At 41.2% G+C, this 21,479-nt stretch overlaps 2 protein-coding genes and 1 long non-coding RNA gene across 8 annotated transcripts in view; 1 reads left to right on the top strand and 2 right to left on the bottom strand.

The window, feature by feature from the left end:
- Nucleotides 1–9,035, bottom strand: part of camk2b1 (calcium/calmodulin-dependent protein kinase (CaM kinase) II beta 1) — a 78,145-nt gene extending 69,110 nt beyond the window's left edge. For all 3 annotated transcript variants that reach the window (XM_046034424.1, XM_046034427.1, XM_046034428.1), the window contains exons 1-2: nucleotides 8,736–9,035; nucleotides 3,293–3,387 (exon numbers count right to left, since the gene is read on the bottom strand). In XM_046034424.1, the coding sequence (XP_045890380.1) occupies nucleotides 3,293–3,387; nucleotides 8,736–8,797 (157 nt within the window). In that variant the 5' untranslated portion in view covers nucleotides 8,798–9,035. The remainder of the gene's footprint in view (nucleotides 1–3,292; nucleotides 3,388–8,735) is intronic.
- On the top strand, nucleotides 8,624–11,310 carry LOC123959997. Its single transcript, XR_006822417.1, has 3 exons — nucleotides 8,624–8,995; nucleotides 10,597–10,695; nucleotides 11,126–11,310. It is a non-coding gene; the product is annotated as an uncharacterized LOC123959997 (long non-coding RNA).
- Nucleotides 11,311–13,669: 2,359 nt separating this feature from the next.
- si:dkey-13n15.2 (protein transport protein Sec24C) overlaps nucleotides 13,670–21,479 on the bottom strand; it is a 13,019-nt gene continuing 5,209 nt past the window's right edge. For 2 of the 4 annotated variants that reach the window (XM_046035931.1, XM_046035930.1), the window contains 13 exons: nucleotides 19,675–19,787; nucleotides 19,307–19,498; nucleotides 18,783–18,879; nucleotides 18,520–18,624; nucleotides 18,128–18,295; nucleotides 17,697–17,793; nucleotides 17,471–17,619; nucleotides 17,222–17,360; nucleotides 16,486–16,607; nucleotides 16,053–16,232; nucleotides 15,387–15,566; nucleotides 15,015–15,104; nucleotides 13,670–14,215 (listed from right to left, as the gene is read on the bottom strand). In XM_046035931.1, coding sequence (XP_045891887.1) covers nucleotides 14,075–14,215; nucleotides 15,015–15,104; nucleotides 15,387–15,566; nucleotides 16,053–16,232; nucleotides 16,486–16,607; nucleotides 17,222–17,360; nucleotides 17,471–17,619; nucleotides 17,697–17,793; nucleotides 18,128–18,295; nucleotides 18,520–18,624; nucleotides 18,783–18,879; nucleotides 19,307–19,498; nucleotides 19,675–19,787 — 1,773 coding nt within the window. In that variant the 3' untranslated portion in view covers nucleotides 13,670–14,074. Of the gene's footprint in view, nucleotides 14,216–14,758; nucleotides 14,791–14,895; nucleotides 15,105–15,386; nucleotides 15,567–16,052; nucleotides 16,233–16,485; nucleotides 16,608–17,221; nucleotides 17,361–17,470; nucleotides 17,620–17,696; nucleotides 17,794–18,127; nucleotides 18,296–18,519; nucleotides 18,625–18,782; nucleotides 18,880–19,306; nucleotides 19,499–19,674; nucleotides 19,788–21,479 lie in introns of those variants that run through there. The other 2 variants (XR_006822622.1, XR_006822623.1) reach the window with 2 other exon arrangements.

The following is a 21,479-nucleotide window of genomic DNA, read 5'->3' as shown; positions in this document are numbered from 1 at the left end:
TTTTTTCTCTTTTATTTCTTTGTTTTGATATAAAGTAAAATTCTAATACAAGCTCTAGTTTTTTCCATGTTGTTGAGGACACACAACCCAGCACTATGAAAATATTACATGACAGTAGCACAAAAGTAAAAACTGAACATGCTGGACGTTAAGATGGTTAACTAATGGATCAATTTGAGAAAGACAAACACTTTAAACCTGCAAGAACTGATATTTTGTTTCTGGTCACCTGGCAAATGTTCTCTTTAGCTCTGTTTTTAGTATCTACCAGCTCCTGAGGGTCGCATCTAGGTTGTTAGCTGCCAAATGCTTCACTATGTTCACCAGTTAGTCCCAAAATGTTTCTGTCTGCTGTAATGCAGGTAGTGTACGCTCTGCTGTTGCTCTGGACAAGTAGATTTCTGACCCACTTGTCCAACCGTGAACCAAAAACATTAAAGCTGAACCATGATTTTTGGTCATGGCCAAGTAAGAAAGCTGAAACAGCTGAAAAAGATATCCTCTACAAACCTCTTAAAAGGCTGAAAAATCCATGTGTATTTTCACTGTACAAAATTTTATGATTGTTGCAATATTCATTAGCTGGAAATAGTATGTTGAAATACAATGCCGAAAGTGCATTACACCATTATCTAATTTATGTAGTAACACTACACTGTTTCCAAGTGTCTCCATTCTGACAAGTCCTACAGTCGTAATTGAGAGTAACATTTAAGAGACAACAGTTATGGCCACACATTCTAGGTTGATGCCCTCTGCTAATGCCTATTTTGCCACACTCAGTGTTTTCAAACACAAACAGGGACACTGCTTGTGTGCGTGTGTGAAGGCCAGTTAATAGTCAAGTGTGGTGCCACCTGGCAGGACCCAGACAGTGGGGCTCCAGTTACGAGGCTGCAGGGGCGGCAGGAGATTTACACCGGGCAAGAAGAGCCACAGCAGCCACTGTGCTGCCGGATTGGTCTTCATAGCCATGGCATTTAGCCTTGGCTTTGACTTAAACCGTTACTGGCTGCACAGCATGACACTAATTAAGGTGCTTGAAATGTCTTTTTTTATTTAGTAAAACATTTTTACATTATAGACTTGGGCGTTATCAGCCTCTTTCCGGTGGACTGATCGTAGATGTTTATTTTCTGTTGTGCCCTCAGTTTGGATTTCAGTGGGTATGTTTGCTTGAAGCTGCTCTGTACTTTTTCTCATAACGTTAGTGGCGCTTCACATTTCCGCTTTTAATAACTGCCACAGTCTGCCGGTGGGAAGAACGAACATGAGTCTGTCCATGCTTGATTTCTCTTTTTGCTGTCTTGTGGAGCACGCCATGTGAAATTGCTTCTCTGACTCACTTATTTCTGCGATTGTCTCCCATCTCGTCTCCCCACAGGGAGTATCTCACTCACTGAGCTGACTCGCAATGCACAGATCTGATTGGCTAAGTAGCGCCACGTGAAATGATTCTGGGGCGCTAAACAAGTGGTTAAAGTAGAAACACTCCAGCATGCTACAATGGCTTCTATTGCCAGCAGCTCAGTTTTTATTTTTTTCCCCCACAAAAATCATCATGTGAAATGTCAGGATGGTATGAATGTATGAAAAAATAGATACCATCCAAGCCTAGTACATTACATTTGAAGCATTTAGCTGAGCTTTTTTCCCAGTTATTTAAAATCAGTGTAACAGTGCAGGAAGCTTTTCATCACCAAATTTAGAAGTAATTAACATTTAAAAACTCAAGAGCCTTTTGTGCTTTTACAAAAGTCTCTCCATGTAGTGATTATTTAAATGGAAAAGTACCAGGAAAAGCAATAGAGATTAACCTTTCCTACAGTGGCAGGATGCGTTGGTGGTACCAAGAGGAGGAAATCTTTCAGCCACGCAGAGAGATCAAAAATGTTATTTTACTCACTACTATTCACTCCCCTGCCCATTTAGTGTGTGTTCAGCTGATTTGCAGAGCAGCCATCTCATATTAAACTCATATTATATTAAATTCATATTATAGCATACATGAGTCTCATGTTCGAAGAAACGCTGGTCATAGTGTAGTTTTAAAATCCTAGTGCACTTTGTCTTGTCTGTCTACTGACTGCGCCGAAGAGTTCCTCACGCTGGACAACAGGAGAGGTTGTACCAGCGTTGGATTCAGAAGTAGCCTAGTTCAGCAGACTTCACTAGAATTCATCACCAGTGCTTAGTGTCTGAGCAGCCAACGTAAAAAGAAAGTGCAGTGAATCGGCTGACAAAATGTAAGAAGGATTCTTCTCGACTGTAGCTCTAGTACATGCATCATCAATACAATGTCAGAAATAGCAACAAATGCCAATCACAATTTCCCAGAGCCCAATTTCACACTTTCAAAGTGATTTGTTTGTCTGTCCAACAGTCCAAAACCCAAATATATCTACTATTTTCTACACATTTTATGTTTCTGATTTTCAGCTTTGGACACTTTGGATTGCAGAATTCCCTTTACATTACATATCATTACTGCTGTGTTGCTCTGCAAAACATAAGTCAAAATGTGATCCGTCTGTGACACATGGTGTCACCATTCGCTTCTTTTTACCTGTCAGTCATAAACTTCGATGGGAGGACGTATCAAGCTATCCCCACCAGTTCAACTCCAACCCGCCAGTAAAGGTTGTGTGGGCAAGTATACACTTACATACAAACAAAACCAATTGGGCCAAGAAGGAGGTTTTGCTTATGGGATGGATGAGAATTCTAGCCCCGCCCCAGCCATGCGTCCCCTGGGTACTTTGAGAGCCCATCTGATGATGGGAACCTTTATTGCATGACATAGCATTAAAACTACTGGATTCATCAATTAGAATGAGTGGCATCTCCACGAAACAGGGGGTGTGTAAAAGTTGAGCCTGGTGTTCAGAAAAGCCCTCTGTAGGGCCATCACCAGAGGCGATCGCAGTACAACAGTAGCTGCGTTTCTACTTTGCTATCACAAGCTTCTGTAACTGTTCCGTTGCCCTCCATTTCTCATACACAGACCCCAGTGTGATAAAATGTTGTCCTACGCAGCACCATCTGAGAGGGTAATTGCTGTTAGAGACCGCTTATATAACTGTCTACACTGCAGGTGGGGAGGTGACCACTGGGACAGAGGAACTATGAACAAATTAGTCATTCTTGAATGGTTACACATTGTACTTTTAGTAAATGACATAACAGTGAAATTCAGCTATACAGTTTTGGTTTCAGAGCAGAGCACATGGGTCTCATCTCCAGTGTTGTGCTCTGACGGAATGATCCGGAAATACAGTATGGACGTGCTTACCTCTTGCAGATAACTTTTTGGTGTTGATTATTTTTGCAGCATACTCCTGTCCTGTACACAGCTTAACACACCTGCGCACCACTGAAAAGGCTCCCCTGTAAAAACACAGAAAAGGCATTTACTATTATCAGTGGACAACTCTGTCACACCCCAAAGACAAACAGGTTGATACCGGGGGTCCAATTGATACCATATTTCTGTGCTTCTCTCATTGCATCATCATATAATGGAAAATTATTATTATCAGAGTGGTGTTAGCGGGGTATATTTTCAATTTCTAGTAGCTTATTTCTTATTTCCCTATTTTAAATCTAATTTATTCTCCACCATATTTTAGCGTTTACTCACTAATTAAATCTGCTCCCTTTCCCCTCAGTTCTACTTTCCCCACACTCACACACCTCTGCTGCACCTCTCTCTCCCTGTATGCGTCCACTTTGTTGACCTTCTCTAAGTTTAATAAAGTCACCGAAAAGACACAGAACGTCTTCTTCTGGATTTTTCCACCCGGGATTCGGTTTACAGCAGCAGGTGCACCACATGTGTTGAAGGCTTGTTAATGACGTAGCCTATGAAAACATCTGCGCTGGTGTGTTCACTGTCGCTTTACCTGGTCCGAGCTTGCAAAGTATCCACTGTGTCTGTGTCTTGTAACGTGAAAATGTAAACAAAAACTGACTGGAAATACTGAATATCTAGATGTATTTTGCCATAGAAATGTCACATTTCAACATCCCGAATATCAGCAGTCTCAACACAAAAATATGAGTATCCAGAACTGACCCTAACCCACTCTGCAGAGAACTGGCCTGTTTAGTTAGATCTGCCCCAGTCTTACTGCCACTTTTGACAGTAAAAGGTTAACTGGTGCCACTGGTCTGCCTCCACACTGAGACAGTTACAGACAAGCAACAAGGTCAGGGTCAAAGGGGAAAGTTGAGAGACGAGCTGACCTGATGAGCTGACACTGAGCAGAAACATCTATGTGGAGACACAAACCCCAGCAGAATTCACAGGGTGTTTCAATACTGTTTCAGCACCTGATTAAAAGTTTAAAATGCCCTATCTCAGGGTCAGGACTGTCTTTTCTTTAGTGACCACGCGCATTGTGGCAAAATAAGACCTAAAAGCAACACACAGTTGTGTCCAAGCACTACAGGGGCGACACCAATCACTACCGCACACACACAGAAAAGACATACATTACTGACACCAAGCTCCAAAGCAGTGCCTGGAAAGTTCACACTCCGTGAGGTAAGTTTCTAGCATAGGAGCTAAATATGCTTTAACACACACACAGAGTTAAATAAAGTAAAAGGTCATGAATCACTGCTTTTCAAAGTCTGGTTTGACACCTAGAAAGTGGACAGACAGGGAGGGATTTAAATGGACCTCAAATTATTTTTGAAAAACATTGGTGCCTTCAGCAGTCAAGCGTGGTAACCGGATAACTCTGAGCTTCTGGTTACGGCCTCACAAGGTGCCAATGATGTAGAAGAATTACGCACTGTAGGATTAGTGAATGCACACTGTAAAACCTTGATTCTAAACAGGGTGATATAAAAACCGTAAAAGGAAAAAAAATGAGTTTTTCTTAATCTTTCTGCTGTTACACATTTCTTTTTAGGGCAGACGTTTGAGAGGTGCCCTTGGGTGTGTTTCTCAGTGAGTAACTGTGACAGGAAGCTACATTCAAGGCTGCATGGCTGTTTATATTATTGTTCCTAGACATGAAAATGCTTCTTGAGTGCATGGTTTGCAGGATGTTGTTTTTAAAATTATAATTATCAAGAATTAAAATGAGGAAATATATATATTTGATTATCTTTCTAACATTTTATTTTCTGGCAGATATGGGAAATAATATATAAACATTCTGAAACCCTATGGCACAAACATTTAATAAAACCACTGAAGTCATTTTAAACAACCATACCAGTGTTTTAGCATAGCTCATCCCATTTAGTAAATCACATGTACAGTACTTAACATTGTTGCTGATGCATGCTGTGGTGATTATAGTTAAGTATGGTAGATATTATATTGTAATAAATGGGCTAAACATACTAAAGTAAAGACACAGTGCTTAAATGTCACAAGCCCTGCTAAGGAAGTGACACCCTTAGAGAGAGAGAACAATTAGCTCTCCTCCTCAGATGTTGGATTAGTATAACAAAGTTACAGAGAGCGTTATCATGAGGGTGCCGAGCCAATCACACCTGCGCTCTTTCCTCCGAACCTCATGTGACTGGGTGGATAATAAGAGTGCTCTATGAAAGATATTTTGCAGTGCAGGGCGTGCAGATTAATCTTTTTCGCACAGAGAGCTTCAAAGCCAGAGCTTTTGACGGCAGTGTACTGTAGTGAGGCCTACACATCTGATCAGTTGCATTCTTCACAATGTATTTTTAAATCAAGAGAAAGGAACGTGAGGTCTCACTGGGGATGGGATATATCGGAGTCAGACAGGCAAAACCTTCCCTGCTAAGAATATTTATTACTTATGGGAGGGAACGAGCACGGCTGGGACGCAGTGTTTTAAATCAGTCTGTGGTTTTGAGCTACACCAAAACACACAATTCTCAGTTCATTACAGCCCGACTCCCCTTTCTGATATCAATCCTTATGTTCAGTCTGTTCCAAACAATATATTTTCACACAAATATGCCAATACAATGTAAAATATACAGCTTTCGTGTGTTGCTAGTAGAGCCCGACCGATATGGGTCTGTTAAGATTAACGAACATACAATATTTCGATACATCTGCCGATATTCTTCTTCTTTTTCAAAACACATAACATAAACTAGATTATCCCTAACAAAGTTTTGTGGATTCCAACCACACCTGTGTTGCCAACAGAGGAGCTGCAGAGCGCCCTCTGGTGGACAAACTGTGCAATCACAACCCTCATAACATGACTGAAGGATCGGTCTTTACGCTTCTTTTTTAACGGTCATTTATCGGCTGTTATAAACAACGATGTATCTGAAATTAGCTCATATTATTAATGCATAATAAGTGGCACACCGATTTATCGGTCAGGCTCTGTTTACTAGGGCAGTTAGATGTTTGTTGCTCATAACCACTGTAGGCAGACATAGCTGATTACAACTAGCTAACTTGTAGCTCACTGCAGCAAGTTACTATCTTTTCAAAGTATCGCTAAACGATTTTGAAAAAAGATCTATTTGCAATTATTTTGACTGATATTGCATTTGCGCTACGATGATTTTTACATCCCTATTCTCATTTCACTGAAAAACATATTCAGGTGATTATTGCAAGGATCTGTATCAGGTCAAGTCTGTAGAATATGATGTGTAGGCCAGGACATCTCTGCAGCACGACATGGGATTTTGACACACATTTTGCCCTAGGCCATGTTGCAATTTCAATAAGATTTTGTTTAATTGTTCAGCCGCATTTCAGAGGCAACAGGGCCCCCCCCCCTTAATTTTCTCTTGGCATATTTATTAATTTAAAATCTAATAATGTCAGTTGACTTGCCACAGATGTGAGTTACACCTGCCTCAGAAGAGATCAGATGTCACATTAGCTGCCGTTAAGACCTGTTAACACCTTAAAATATATACGAAACCCACTTTCAAAAGCAAGTTTAAGTGTCAACAGATGGTCTGACTGCTGTTTTGGAGGCCTTTTAACTTTGCAAATGATCAAATTCTACGCAAACACTCAATGCAAGCAGTTTAAAACATTTAATTAACTTTTTATTAGTCAGTCCTTGTGCAAAATATTTAGTATCGAGACCTGACAATAAATCAAGCAATAAATGGATGCTCATTCTCTCTCAGGTTGTCAAAAGGCATTCTGGGAAACACAGCAAAACAGCAGGTTGAAGGTAAGTGGGTACATCCACAAAACAAACAAACAAGCAAACCCCCCTTCCCCAAAGTTTGCCGTTTCATCGTGCATTAATTATCCTGCCTGAGCCTAACCTTTAATCCATGAAACCCATAAATACTGGGTTGTACAATGTGTTTTAAATATTTTGCTGTTGCAATTATCATGCCCGTGGTGGCTGTAAAAAAAACAGTAAGGGGACAATCAAGCTATCAGTAAATAACGAGTGATGTGCATGATAATGAAACAACAGCAGCGAGATGCACGACTCTCTACGTCAGCCGTGTAAACGATGCACGTCTGATGAGGAGTGATTTCTTTATTGTTCCTTCCTCCCCTGCCCCGTCGTAATGACAGAACAACTATAATGTTGCAGCACAGAGACTGAAACTACGTCTCCAGTGCTCAGAGGTGCGTTTGGTGACCTCACTGACCTTCATGTTCAGTTTTCATCTCTTATGATGATCACAATGACTAACATTCATGTTGTACAGGGAGCTCATACTTATTATGAACAGAGAGAGGACTAAGTGACTTTATGACATTCAAGCTGTTTTTCAATCTCCTGTGGTGCTACAGCAGAATTTATGACTGACATGGTTCATGGATAGGACAAACTGTGTCTGTTCCAAGACATTAGAGATCCTCTAACAAAGAAATGTGTGCATGCACACATTTAATACAGTTAAACGGAGACGGACGGTGTGTGCAGAATGTCTTATCTTGTGTTATCTGCCACCACAATGAAGCAAAAAAAAAAAAGGCAGAGAGAGTTGCCACTCCTTCCCAAAATGTGCAACAAAAAAGACCTGTAAAACTACTTCTACATAACACATGTACATCTAGATGACGTTAGTGTCACATTTTAAATGAAAAAAAAAAAAGTAGGTCAAATGAAAACTAGGTTTTCAGAAAGACAATAAAGAAAAATATCAAAATGGCCACAAGGATGGATTTATTTGTACAGAACTTTGCTTTCTATCTTTGCAGATGACATCTAATGACTCTTGGAGAGGATATCTGGTCAAACCACTCAGAAACCGTCATGTGAGCAGCCATAAAGACTTCACACACATATCCACTGTATTCACCACATCTGAAGAGCTCTGAATGCAAGCTCCCTGTAAAGGCCTAAAAATTGTTACTTATAGAGAAAACAGAAATACTTTTAATGAACCGCAGTCTCCTTCCTATTCATCTGTGGTTCAAATAGCTGCACCACAAGACATTTCTGACGTCTCTCTGCATTTCAAGGTGAAACAAACATGTAAGTGCAAATATTGTTGCCAGTTTTTGTTCTTTTGTTTTTGAAAATCTCGAAACGTACATGTCAAAATATTCTGAGAAGAGGAATCTGTGTGTGAGACACTGACTGAGAAAGAGAGAGCTGCATATTTTGAGAGCGCGCGCGCACACACACACACACACACACACACACAGCACTGCTGAGCTGCACAGACGCTCAGCTCAGCTCTGCACTGCCTGTGGAAACCAGCCTTTCTGCTCTTTATCCACCTCACACTTTACAACCCTCCCACAAACAAGCGGACACAAACTCATTAAAACAGCTGGTACTCACTTCCCCAGCTCCTCGTATAGCTGATACTCGTCTGTGAATCGCGTACAGGTTGTCGTGGCCATGTCGCTCCCCTGTCTCTCGCTGCTTCTACTTTGACAGCTCCGGGGGAAAAAAAAAAAAAAACTGCGGTTACAAGGCGCTAAATGTGCGTTTGAAAAACAGGTCCGCCCAGCAGCTAGACGGCCGGAGGAGCGGTGAAGTGCCTTGTTGCAGGCGCCGAGAGAAGGAGGGTTCGATACGGACAAGACGAAGCGACCAGGGTGGGTGTTCACTCTCCGTCTCTCTCCACCAACATCTGACAGCGACCGCGCTCAACCGAGCCGTAGTCAAGCTGGCCCACCAAAGTAAAGTCACTTCCTGCTGCTGGGATTTCCAGAATAAAACGCAGCTTTGAAATTAAAATGCTCATTATTAGGACTTCAATAAAACGTGCCGTTTTTATGGAGGTTGTTGAATTGACTCTGATGATAATTTAATTTAAAATGGAGCCCTTGAAGCCCCAAAAATCTTTTTTAACTAGCTAGTTGTTTTATTATCTTGTGTGCATAATATTTAATAATATGTTTGTGGGTTCTGTTAATTGAGCTGTAAATTAAAAAACTACAGAATTCCTATATTAATTAATAACCATAACTTTCAGTTCTTTTATTGACTGTGACATATAGTACATTCCTGCTGCTCTTAGTTAAACTTATGAAATGGTATGGCGGTTAGGCTATCTAGCTCACCTTGCTCTGAGAGGAGCTCAGCTCCATACTGGGGACGCTGGGGACATGTCCCCAACACTTTTTGACATGGCTGATTTTGTCCCCATCACTTTTTTAAAGCATAATTTGTTAAAATATAACATATAAATACAATAAAATATAGCTAGCAGTTAAAGAACAAATGAAATTGCCTTTAGAAAGGTTTATTTGCACATGAAGAGAACATGCAATGCAATTAAACTATAGAAGAAACAAATGTGCATTGGCCAAAAATAACTTCAGCCAAAAAAACAAGCTACTGATTAAAAAATGACACAAAAATGTGCAGCACCAATCAGTATCTTTAACAATTTCTTTTTGGCCAAGTTTCTGTTCTCTCCCTGTGAACATGACAAAAGAGGAGAAAAGATTAAATCATGCCTACATGTGTTGCCTCAGCAGAGATGATATTACACAATAAAAGTTGATCTACAGGAGAAACAGACCTGAAAGCAACACAGAATGCCTGAGAGCTGCACTGACTTAGATTCTATTATATATTTTGTAATGTCACGTGCTACCTGAATTTTGTGTTTCCTTTTACATAAATAAAAACATTTCCACCGTAAATTGGTGCAGAAACCAGAATGCAGGAAATTAAGTGTTTAATGATCAAAATTTCCTGGGGGAGGTAACCCCAATCTCAAAACGTTTTGAGATTGAACTCACCCAGGGTGTTCGAGGCAACACCACCGTTTCCGTTGAAAAAAAAAAAGTTTTGCCCGGGACACTTTCCAGATGGAACTACTTTAATATTTTTATTTAGTAATTTGAATTTGTAATGATCACCGACCCGCCCTTTTCTACTTGAGAAAGTCTTTGCTTTAATATTTTTATTTATTTATTTGAATTTGTAATGATCACCGACCCGCCCTTTTCTACTTGAGAAAGTCTTTGCTTTAATATTTTTATTTATTTATTTGAATTTGTAATGATAATTAAGAGGATGTTATAGTTTACCCGCCCTTTTCTACTTGAGAATTTCTGTGCTTTAATAGTTTTAGTCATTTTAGCGGCAAGTTTGCACTTTATTTTGAAGGCAAAAAACACTTATATTCCGGTCTTGTGCGGATAAGGCTGCCTGACTTGACAAAGTCCGCTTGATTTGGTTGCAGCTTCACTGCTCAGCTGCGGTGGAGGAATCGCTCTCTGGTGGACACACCGCGCAACGGCAAAGCGCGGCAACGCAATCGAACACACCTCCCGGCTGCACGGTGCGTATTTCCAAATAGGGTCAAATATGAGTGAGCTGGTTTGTGCCTTCAAAGCGTGCCGCCATGTGTGCTGTGGATGAAGGTGTTTATCTGGATTCAAGCAGGTGACACGGTTTAATCCACAAAACATTGCAGAAAGACTTTTATATTAAACCCGAAATTAATTTCAGAAAGACATAATTGAGACAGAAGCTCTGGTAGCTCTGCAGAAAATACAGTCAAATATCACTATTAAATTCAGGACGCAGAGAAATGGGCCACTATAGCAATATTATTATTAGTTATTAGTATGTAAATACTAATAACTAATAGGCATCAGAATTTGGATTTCATTGCATGATAAATATTCAGTTGCATGTTAATTGCATTGTGTTCAAATGTAAAAAGTATATCACAATGCAAAATTGCTTTCTGCTCTTTGTGCACTCAGGGGTCGAAGCAAACCCAACAACCTAGAAGAGTGTTTACAGCCAACCAACCAAACTGTAAAAAAACACAGGATTAACACAAAAACACATGTTGTCACTGTTTTTGTCATTTAACTGTTCACATTATTGTCTAAATGTTGTTTCAAATCCTCCTCTACACTTGTCAACACGTATGCAATGCTGGAAGGTGTCCATCAATTGTATTAAAATGTATATGTTTGTATAATATTATTTTAGTTAAATACTATCATAATCACTTTTAAACAACACGTGTGATATGTGTAATCGTAGAATATAAACTCCTCTTCGTGTTCACATTTGTAGACGTATTACCAAGAACATGAGTACAGTCTACATTATCTTGACACGGTGTCATCTCTCTTCATTGATTTGATCTATTTAATGCATATTTTAAATTCTTCAAGACAAGAAAAACTTTCTCTTTGATTTAAAATAAAGTGTCAAAGATAGAGCTCCTGTAGTTTAACTTCTGCTCCGGCAGCCCACATCCTCTCAGTCAGCATGATCCCACCACAATCTAGCTGGGCTGCATCCAAAAATGCTTGAGGATACAAATTCAACAAACCAGGACATCCTACACACTGCCAACAAGCACACAGACATTAACTAAATGGCTGGCAGGTTTTCGGAAGGAAACAAAATAACTTATTTGAAGTGTTGTGGTCTGTTTTTTCAGAGTGCGCATGAAGCTGTGACATGGTGCTGTATATAAAAACTGCACAGAGGACATCATGTAAGCTCCAGATGGTGATTACTGAGGCCTCGCAGACTGTCATAGACAGTGATCATACTTGAATAGTATGAATTTGGGAAGATACAAAGCAACTAAATCCAAAAATAAAAGCTGTGTGATCAGGGTTTGGCAGAGATCACAAAGTAAAGATGAGACTGGGGAGATAAAATTAACTGTAATGCATTTGGAAACGTTAATCTAAAAAAAAAAAGAAAAGAAAAAAGTCTGTATTGACTCTGACTTCCGTTTAATGATTTATCAGATGAAAAAAAGTGACGGTAAATCAAATCACCATCAAAACACCTTTTCTTTCTCTATAGCACTTCCGTCTAAGACTGCACCTTGCAAGAAAATTACATTTAAGTCAATTTTTGTGCATCAAAGTTGAACTGCAACCAACAGTTAGGAGGGTTTGTTTTCCCCCAAAACATATTCCAGCAGCATCCTAACCACACAGACTCATTTCAGCAGTTTGAAAGAATATTAATTGGCTATCTTGGTCAGCCATCACTTTGGTCCAGACTGAAATATTTCAACAAGTGTTTAATGGATGACTGAATTTCTTCGCACAGGCGGACAGAAATTCATGATACCCACAGCATGACGCCTACTGACTTTAGTTATTTCCCGACTTTTTTCATCTAGAGCCAGCATGAGGTTCACATTTGTGGTTCTGAGTGAAATATCTCAACAACTTCAGGATGAATTGCCAGACAGACAAACATGTTGCCCGGAGGATAACTTTGGTGTTCCCTTAACTTGTGCTCCAGCGCCATCATCTGGTCAACATTTCAGTTCATCCAACACTTTGATTTATGACTAAATACCTGCAAAGCAACTTCCACCATCCTCAGCTGTACTTTGTAGGGCTGTGCTGAGTTGAGCCTGAGGATCGGCATCGGGGCAGATTCAGGCATATTTTCATGGATGGGTATCGACTAAAATGCAGCCTCTACAGTGGTTTGTCCACCACAGCCTGTCGGTGTTGTAGCGTTGCTCTCCTTGCTGACAGCCAGGGTCTACACTGCGAGTGAAAACTAGGATTGTGTGAATGTGAAAAATTATTCAGTGGCATTGCTTGTCATTTGGATAAACGTCGCTGGCAGCAGATTATATCAGCTGTCGCTAATCAAGAATAATTCTGTGAGAAACTTGATGGCAAAATCCAACTTTCATTAATATACCAATAACTTAAGTTTGTCATCTTTACAGTTTTGAATCAGGACCCTCAGTATTTACAGCTTGTTAAAATGAGTTTAAATGTTTTAAATAGCTACAGCTGTTATTTTAGTGTGCCAAAAATATATTTAATCAATTATGGGATCAGACTCAGACTTGGATCGTGGCCAAAACAAAAGGGGCACCCCGGGTACTTTAAGTTTAATGTTAGCACGCTAACTCGCTAAACTAAGATGTGTTAGCCTTTAGCTCCAAGCACTGCTGTGCCCAAATACAACATCACTCAACCTCCACCATGGCTGTAGATGCTTTGTCTTTGGCCTATCAAATTTGTGACACCCCCAACCCCCTTCCAGCTCAGCCCCTGCAGCAACATGCTCCAGTGCTTTCCACCCCTGGAGCAACATAATTCCTGCAAATTAGTTTGATTAGCCACTTGGACTCATTAGACAATGGCACTTTTGGCTTTCTGAGTCACATATTCATCTGATCCTGCGGGATGACGTCTAAGATGCGACTTCACCTCTCAAGCATTAATTAGAAAACTCTTCCACTGATGATCATGAAACACTGAAAAATCTTCTCAGCAGAACTACACTGGAAGACACTTCAATCAAGGTTCAATTAAAGCCTTTATTTATTTATATGAGATTATGCACACACAGAACATACTGTGGGCATCTCACACACACACACACACACACACACCTCAGGCAGGGATTAGAGAATTGTCATGACACAGGAATAAATTAACAAACACATTTTCAGAACAGCACGAATCACATTCAACACAGCACACGTCACTCACATATCACACGTATCACAGCTGTCATGAAATAAATAAATATCTCATAAAATGTCCCCATGCACTGCCTGACAACATTCCTTTATCGTTTCTACTTTACAGTAAAGTAATACTTTTGATCCCACTGGTCTAGTTTTTTTTGTGGTAAATCTGCTGCAGAGTCGTCTTTTGCAGGCGATAACGCACCCAGAGAGGTCCGAACATGTCTGTGTGTCACTGCAGAAGCCGGACAGAGTTAACGTGGAGGTGGTAGAGGAAGTCTGCATAGGACGCTCCCCCGTTGGGACTCTTGTCCTCCACCAGGTGGCGCTGCAGGGCCTCCTCGCAGGTGTCGCCCTGCTTCACCACCCACAGCTGAGACAGAGAAACAGACACAGTCTCGTCAGTGGCTGCGGCGTCATCTGTCAGCACCCGCTGTAATTCATTTATCCTGATGGGACTTTGGCGTGGATGTGGAGGGCGGTGCACAAGGAGGTTACAGCTTCAGCACTGGCTGGGATCTTGAGTAAATATCTCACTGTAATTATATTTTTGTTTCGCCTTTATTTTTAATGGAATATTATTGCAGCTCTTTCATGATTTTCTCATTTACCTTCAGAGGTTCTGTTAGCTTAAAAAGCCTTGACAAATGAAATAAGTTTTGGAGGTAAAGGTTTGTTTGTTTGTCGCATAATCTCAAACAGAAATATAAAATATTAAAAGTCAGAGCAAGGTTAAAATACAAGATAAGAATAATACCGTTGCAACAGGTCGAAGATTATCAAACTTCTGAAGCTAAATACATACTGTATAACTTTTTCTGGGAAATTAAAATGATTAAAATTCTACCTAATTCCTCAGCGTAGCCAATGCTGAGTAACAATATGTTGCTGGTCTGCTGTAACTATCTCCTCACCTCCAGACAGCAGGAGTGTTCACTCTGTCTCCAGCTATGGAGTGTAAAGTATCATTTGATATTAGAGCACATATAAAGAAACACATTTCTGAGCATAAGGAGAAGCACCGGGCTGGCAACTGAGCAGATGTTAACTGACCTCACATTCTGACACAGCAACTGTGTAATTTAAGGTCACAGATTGTTGGCTGACTCATGAGGCTGTTGTTGAAATATGACATCTTTGCTTCAGCTACAGCAGGACGGTCGGCAGCTCACCTTGCGGGCACAGGGTGTCTGGGAGTTCAGTGTGTTGATGAGAGATCGAACACTGACGGACAGAGGATTGTCAAGAACTGGCAGCTTGGTCTGAAGGAACACATGCGCATAAAAACATCAGAAACAGACAGCAAACAGTGAACCTCACGATGCTGCATGCGTATTTTGGCCGGCCAGAAAAGTCTTGAAACTTTTATAGGAAAGCAGATGCAGCAGATGAGGAATCATTCTTTTTCATTTTTAAAATCGAAATGTTTGTGAACCATTATAAAGATTCGAACAGTTTGATTTAAGGCATTTTCTTTGCGGTAGATGCAGCATTACTGTATTAGCGTACTGTATGTGTATACCTCCATCCGTCTAATCTCTTACCTCTCCAGAGGGCAGGGAGGAGAAGCAGCTGGTGTTGAAGAGCTCAACCAGGGTGCATACTGGGACTTGGGTGCCCACCCAGAGCAGCAGGGTGAGGGGTGTGTGAACCAAATACAGACCTCTGGGCTCCAGGCTGGCAGCAGAGCAGCGCAGTGCCTCCTCTCGGTTTGGACAGTTTGGCTGCAGGTTACAAATGAGTGAAAATGTCACTAAAATCAGTCTCTCCAGAACATCTGACACATATTTACTGATTTAAAACATTCTAGCCAAAGCTACAAAGGCTAAAACAAACGCTAAAGTGCAATATCAATGAAAGTGACGGGGTTACTGACTCTATTTCTCTACCTATAAACATTTAAACAACCCTGCATGAAGTTAGTTATCACAAAAAGAGGCAACAACACACACCAACTATCAACGTCTGTATCTCTCACATGAACCTGCTCCACTTTAAATCATTCAACTTAAGACAACAAAGACTTGTTGACACTGTTTTAGAAACTCTCTAAATGACATATCAGCAGTGATACCTCCTAAACAACATGGGTTTTTGACTGCCAGATACAGTATTTTGGTTACTATTCCTGTAGCTCTGTAGTGAAGAATTTCAGCACGATACATCCTAAATCTGATCAAGACAAGCTCCCATGTGTTGATGGTACAGACCAGAGGCAGCAGCAGAGGGTAGAAGTGTGTGGAGGTGCTGCAGGCATCCATGCTGAGCACCTGACAGCGCTGCTGCAGCCGCTGGTGGACGGAGCTCCTCAGCCCCGGCAGCAGCACCTCGCTCTTCCTCAGACTGTTGATGTAAACAGGAAGAGCTCGCAGATACTGAGGGAGAACCAGCTACAGGACACACACACACACACACACACACACACACACCACCAGAGTTCAGTTCATATGGTCAAAAAGATGTAAATGAACTCCAGTCATAGTTAGGTTTTTTTAAATTTAAAGGTACAGAGGGATATAACAAGATTTACATGTTTTAGACATTTACAACATTTACAAAAGCGCATATTATATTTTAATAGGAAAAAGGAAAAGTTATATTTGTGGAAGGATTTAAAACTTTGAGGTGTATTTTATGTTTCACCTGTCCAGCAGACACTGAAGCAGTGCAGCAGTGTTTGCGGTAAGATGCCAGCGCTTCTGTTGCCTCCGTCTGCAGTTCCTCCCTCAGCTCCTGTAGGGGGCGCTCCAACACTGCACAGTAAACTAGACAGAAACCCCCCCAACCAAAACAACAACAAACAAATTAATGCGTGTTTAATTGTTCAATTTAATCTCTTTTTAATTTTGACAATTACTGTAAACTTATGATGGCATAACTAAGAAGGAAGAACTAGGAAGGCAGTCTGTAATGGCATTTCACACAGTTCATAATTTATATTCTACATTTTATTTACAATTCAACTAGACTCCAAACTAAAAGTGGCTTTAGATTGCAAAAAACCTTCTTATGATTATGGAAAATGCTATGGTCTTAATTTTTAGGAACATAGATAATAATATCTCAGCTTTGGGGAAATCTATAAATCATGTTGATCATGGTCGCATTTGCATAATAAAGGCAATAATATTTATCTGACATGTTTAATAGCACTGAAGTTATCACTTCAACATAATATTGATACTATATCGATAATATTGAATATTGAGTGCAATACATATTTTTGTACTGTACTGTCTATTCATTTCCCAAATTGGATAAAAATATTTAAATATGAATTTGCTATTTAAAACAGAACTGATGCAGATGTTAATAAGCACTGCATTTTTGCAAAGTATAATGCCTAAATAAAACACTATCTGCAGTATAAGACCCTCACGTTTTTTGCAGTAGAAGGTGAGTAGCGTTTGGGCCTGGTACTGCCTGAATATCTCCTGCAGGTGACGTGAGCATCGAAGGGTCAGAGTGTGAACCCTGGTCCTCCTGTCTCCGGTCTGGGTGCTGTAAGACAATACAGCCTGACAAACAGGAGGGGAGAGAGGAGGATTACGGTTAAACAACAACAAAACAGACCACAGGTCTGTAACTTCAGCCCATTTCTGATCTATGATCGTGAACGTCAACCCACCTGAATGGCTACACCTCTCGCCTCGTCCAGAGCTCTGGTGTGTGCGAGCTCCACAGCCAGCGTTGTAAGCCAGTCAAGAGTCGCCATGGGGACCTGGCCGGGGCTAGGCCCAGGAATAAAAAGTCCATAACAGCCAGACACACGCAAATCTGTCGAGACAGGTACAAACAGAGGAATCACAGGTATGTTTAAAAGACACAGTGTGCATAAAAAAAGAAAATCTCACCTTTGCTGACAAAAATCCTGAGCTCAGCCTTGTAGCCTGTGTCCGTCTCTACGATCCTCTTTAGATCGGTGCTGAAACGCTCTCTATCCAATTCACCCTGTAGTGGAAACGAAAAAAATACTAGTCTACAATTGGACCGCCAACTCATCTGTTTTCAATTCATTATTTATTCTGTTATTTATCAAGAAGAGGAAGCAACTGTTTTTGTATTTTCAAGTTAAAAATATTGTACTTTGTACTCTGGCTCTAGACTTTATTTTTTTTTAGCATTTCTTAGCAGACAGAAATGAAAGTGGAAGCACTCCTCTCATCTATCTCTCAGTAAGTAAGCGAATAGCGTATTTCCTTTAACAAAAGAACACAACAGCTGATCAACTGTTGTAGTTTGATTTCTTCATCCAGTAATACAGAGGGTGCAGCTGTCGATATACCTGGAGGTGGCTGTAGGTGTACAGAGCTCCACCTGTTAGATATGGAATGTGTCCCGGCCAAGCCCCGCCCACATCTTGCTGGGCAAGGACAAACAGGTGAACGCCGCAGCCCTGACTGACGCACTCCTTGGCCAATGAGACGGCTAACTCTGATGGCTGAAAGATGGACTAGGGAAAAACAAGAGAGGAGGGAAAAAATGCAGCTGTGAAACTCTTCATACTTGTTGCCCAATGCTGCTGTTGCTTTGTCCTCCCACCTGTACAGGAACGTCAGCTAAAGAGCAGCACCCACTGGAAGATGAAATTTATTTTATGGAGACTGGAGTATATACAGTATATTGTAGAGTCTATGTGTGTGTGTGTGTGTGTGTGTGTGAATGAGTGTTTCGTACCTTTGGTTTGTTGGAGCCAAAGAACCCTGAGGACGTGTTTGTGTGTCCCATCTCTATCAGAGGGGCAGTATGGAAGATCAGCAGCTTGCCAGGACAACTCAGGGCCTAGAAACAAACGGCCCTTGAGTCATATCAGGTCCCTGATGATAGTCAAGTTGTTGAGAGAAGATGTAACATCTCTACCTCTAATCACTGACAGCTTGCAAAATAATCAGATATTCTGCCTCCTTGTCCAGCCAAAATAACTTTGAAGACTCACTGACCTGCAGTACGGCTAGTCCTGCTTTGACAGGCAGCTCCATGGGAACTCCACCAGAGTCATCACACTCTGAACTAAACTGAGGAATGAGCTGCAACACACTACACACACAGATATGATCACTTTACGCTAAAGAATACCAAAGTGATGAAATCATTTTCAGCAAAGCAGCAAACAACTGTCTCTTTTATTTGCAGGGAAGTATTTGTTACTTTCTGGGTACAGACAAAACATCTGTAAATACTAAACACCCCCTTTATGAAAGAGCAAAAAAATGAGAGAACATTACGAGCTTCATAAAACCAGACCATGAATTCTGTTTCACCTTTTGTCTGCCTCTAGCTGCTGGGCTCAATTCTTTCTAAGTGGATGTCTGACAGCAAAAACTGAGCTGGCTTTTTAAAGCTCGATACATTAAATGAAAATATTACTTATAAGATGATGTATGACGTATAAGATGTATGAAACTATGAGCAGAATCACAGCATGCAGACTCTGCAAAATAAATCTGACAAAATGGTCAGTTACCTGTCGATACCATCTTTACAGTCTTTCAGGGGCACCAGAAGCCCCTCCCTCACAGGAAGCTGCAGGTCGTCTGTCTCTGTGATGACCAGCATGTGTGGGCGGGAAAGGGCGGGGCTGAGGTCGTACAGGTGGATCCTACTGTCATACGTCATCAAACCAACACGGACGTCAGACGTGGCCTCACCATCCTCCCTACACAAATAAGATGAGACTTTCAAAATTGCTGGTTGGAAACTACATCATGTACAATTGTTCCTGTTTCTACAGTATTTACAAACCTGCACAGGGATACTGCTAAGCAGGCTGTGAGTGTGTGTGTGTGTGTGTGTGTGTGTGTGTGTGTACAGTAAGGTGGGAGGGCGTTTTACCTTTTCAGAGAGTGGAGCAGAGTGAGTATTTGTTGTGTTGCAAACTCCAAATGTCCTCCTCTTAGCGCTGAGGCAGACACGTCTAAGGCTATAAGCAGTGCAGCAGGTTCACCCTAGAATTACAAACATTTACACACAAACAGCATCTTTCCCCATGAAATTCTGAGACTATTAAAAGGTCTTTTAATAATGTAAACAGTTACAGCCTATTTGAGGACCTAGAATGACCAAATATGTTGTATTACTGCCTAATAAATGTCCTATTTATTAACTAATAATTGAATCATATCAGGTTACAGAGATCACAAATGTGGTGTCCCATATAAAAACTAATTAACGTATTTCTATTTTTGGAGGCTGTAGCAGATCTGTTTTGGGAAACGGACCGCTGCTTCCCACCACACACAGATTGAAATATGTTTGACAAAGCCCATATTAGAGACTGGACTGGGTTCCTTTTCAACTCCCCACACTGACACCACCAAAGGGAAGGAAAGGTGCCGCCTAGTCCAGGAGGAGAGAACCTGCAGAACAGTGGGAATGAGGCAACAGGGTGCCTGGATACGATGGGAGAACGCAATTGAGAGGAAGGTGACGTGTGGAAGGCAGAGGCACAGCGGATCAAGTTTCTCATCCAGGCGGTATATGATGTGCTTCCCAGCCCATCAAACCTTCACATATGGGGCAAAGTGGAGTCACCAAGCTCCAAGCGTGGAACCCTAGAACACATTCTGAGCTGCTGCTCAAAGGCACTGGGAGAGGGAAGGTACAAGGGGAGACATGACCAGGTGCTGAAGGCCATTGCTGTAGGAGTTGAGTGGGCCAAGCGCTCCCGCCCCTCCAAACAAGCCATCACCTTCATCAGAGCTGGAGAGCAGCCAAGACCAGCTGCAAAAACATCTGCAGGCATCCTGGCCACTGCGAGGGACTGGCAGCTGTTGGTGGACCTGGAGCAGCAACTCAAGTTCCCCAACCACATTGTGACCACCACCTTAAGACCAGATGCTGTTCTCTTGTCAGAGTCTACCAAACAAAAGGTTCTGTCCCTTGGGAAGACCGATTGGAAGAGGCCTTTGAAAGGAAGCTCGCCAAGTACGAAGGACTGGTCAACAACCTGAAGACCTGAAACACCCAATGATTCCAGGAACGTCACTGAAGAAGTGTCCAGTAGCGTCAGTAGATGTATGTGCACAGAGACCAGGTACGATTAAAGGCCAATTCATACTACTGCGTAGAGGCTACGCGTAGGCTACGGTGTACCTAAAAAAACAGATTTGACGCAGAAGTAGAAATTGTTCTTAACATGCAAACAAAGCTAATAAATGTGAAAGGTGAAACTTACCTTCTGAGAATTGAGGATCTCGTATGACCCCATACTGAGTTCAGGCCTCGTGTCTTTGTCCACCCGAACCCCCTCCACGCCTTTGGTGGGCTGGTAGTGTTGCCACGGTACTGAGACGCAAGAGAGCAGAGATAAACTGTTGCTGTATGCAAACAAAGCAACAAACTGATGTAAAACGACTCAAAGGCAATTTGGCAACACTAAAAATTCTTGAATTTTCAGATATTTGTATTATAGCTGACACAATTACTCAATAAATGGATTTGTCAATGGAGAGAAAATAACCAGCTTCCACTTTGATTTTCAGTTACTAAAGTAATTTTTTTAAGCAAAAGTGCCCCAAAGTCACTAGTTATGTGATTTCTTGGGTGTTCTGTGATAGTAAACTAAATATTTTTGGGGTTTTGGACAAACAAAACAAGCAACATGAATATGTTAATTATAAAATTAAGTTATAAAAAAA

This window comes from Micropterus dolomieu, linkage group LG21 (assembly GCF_021292245.1).
Source record: "Micropterus dolomieu isolate WLL.071019.BEF.003 ecotype Adirondacks linkage group LG21, ASM2129224v1, whole genome shotgun sequence".
NCBI classification, from domain to species: domain Eukaryota; kingdom Metazoa; phylum Chordata; class Actinopteri; order Centrarchiformes; family Centrarchidae; genus Micropterus; species Micropterus dolomieu.
Note: the sequence above shows the minus strand (reverse complement) of the source record. Positions and strands in the feature narration are given on the sequence as shown.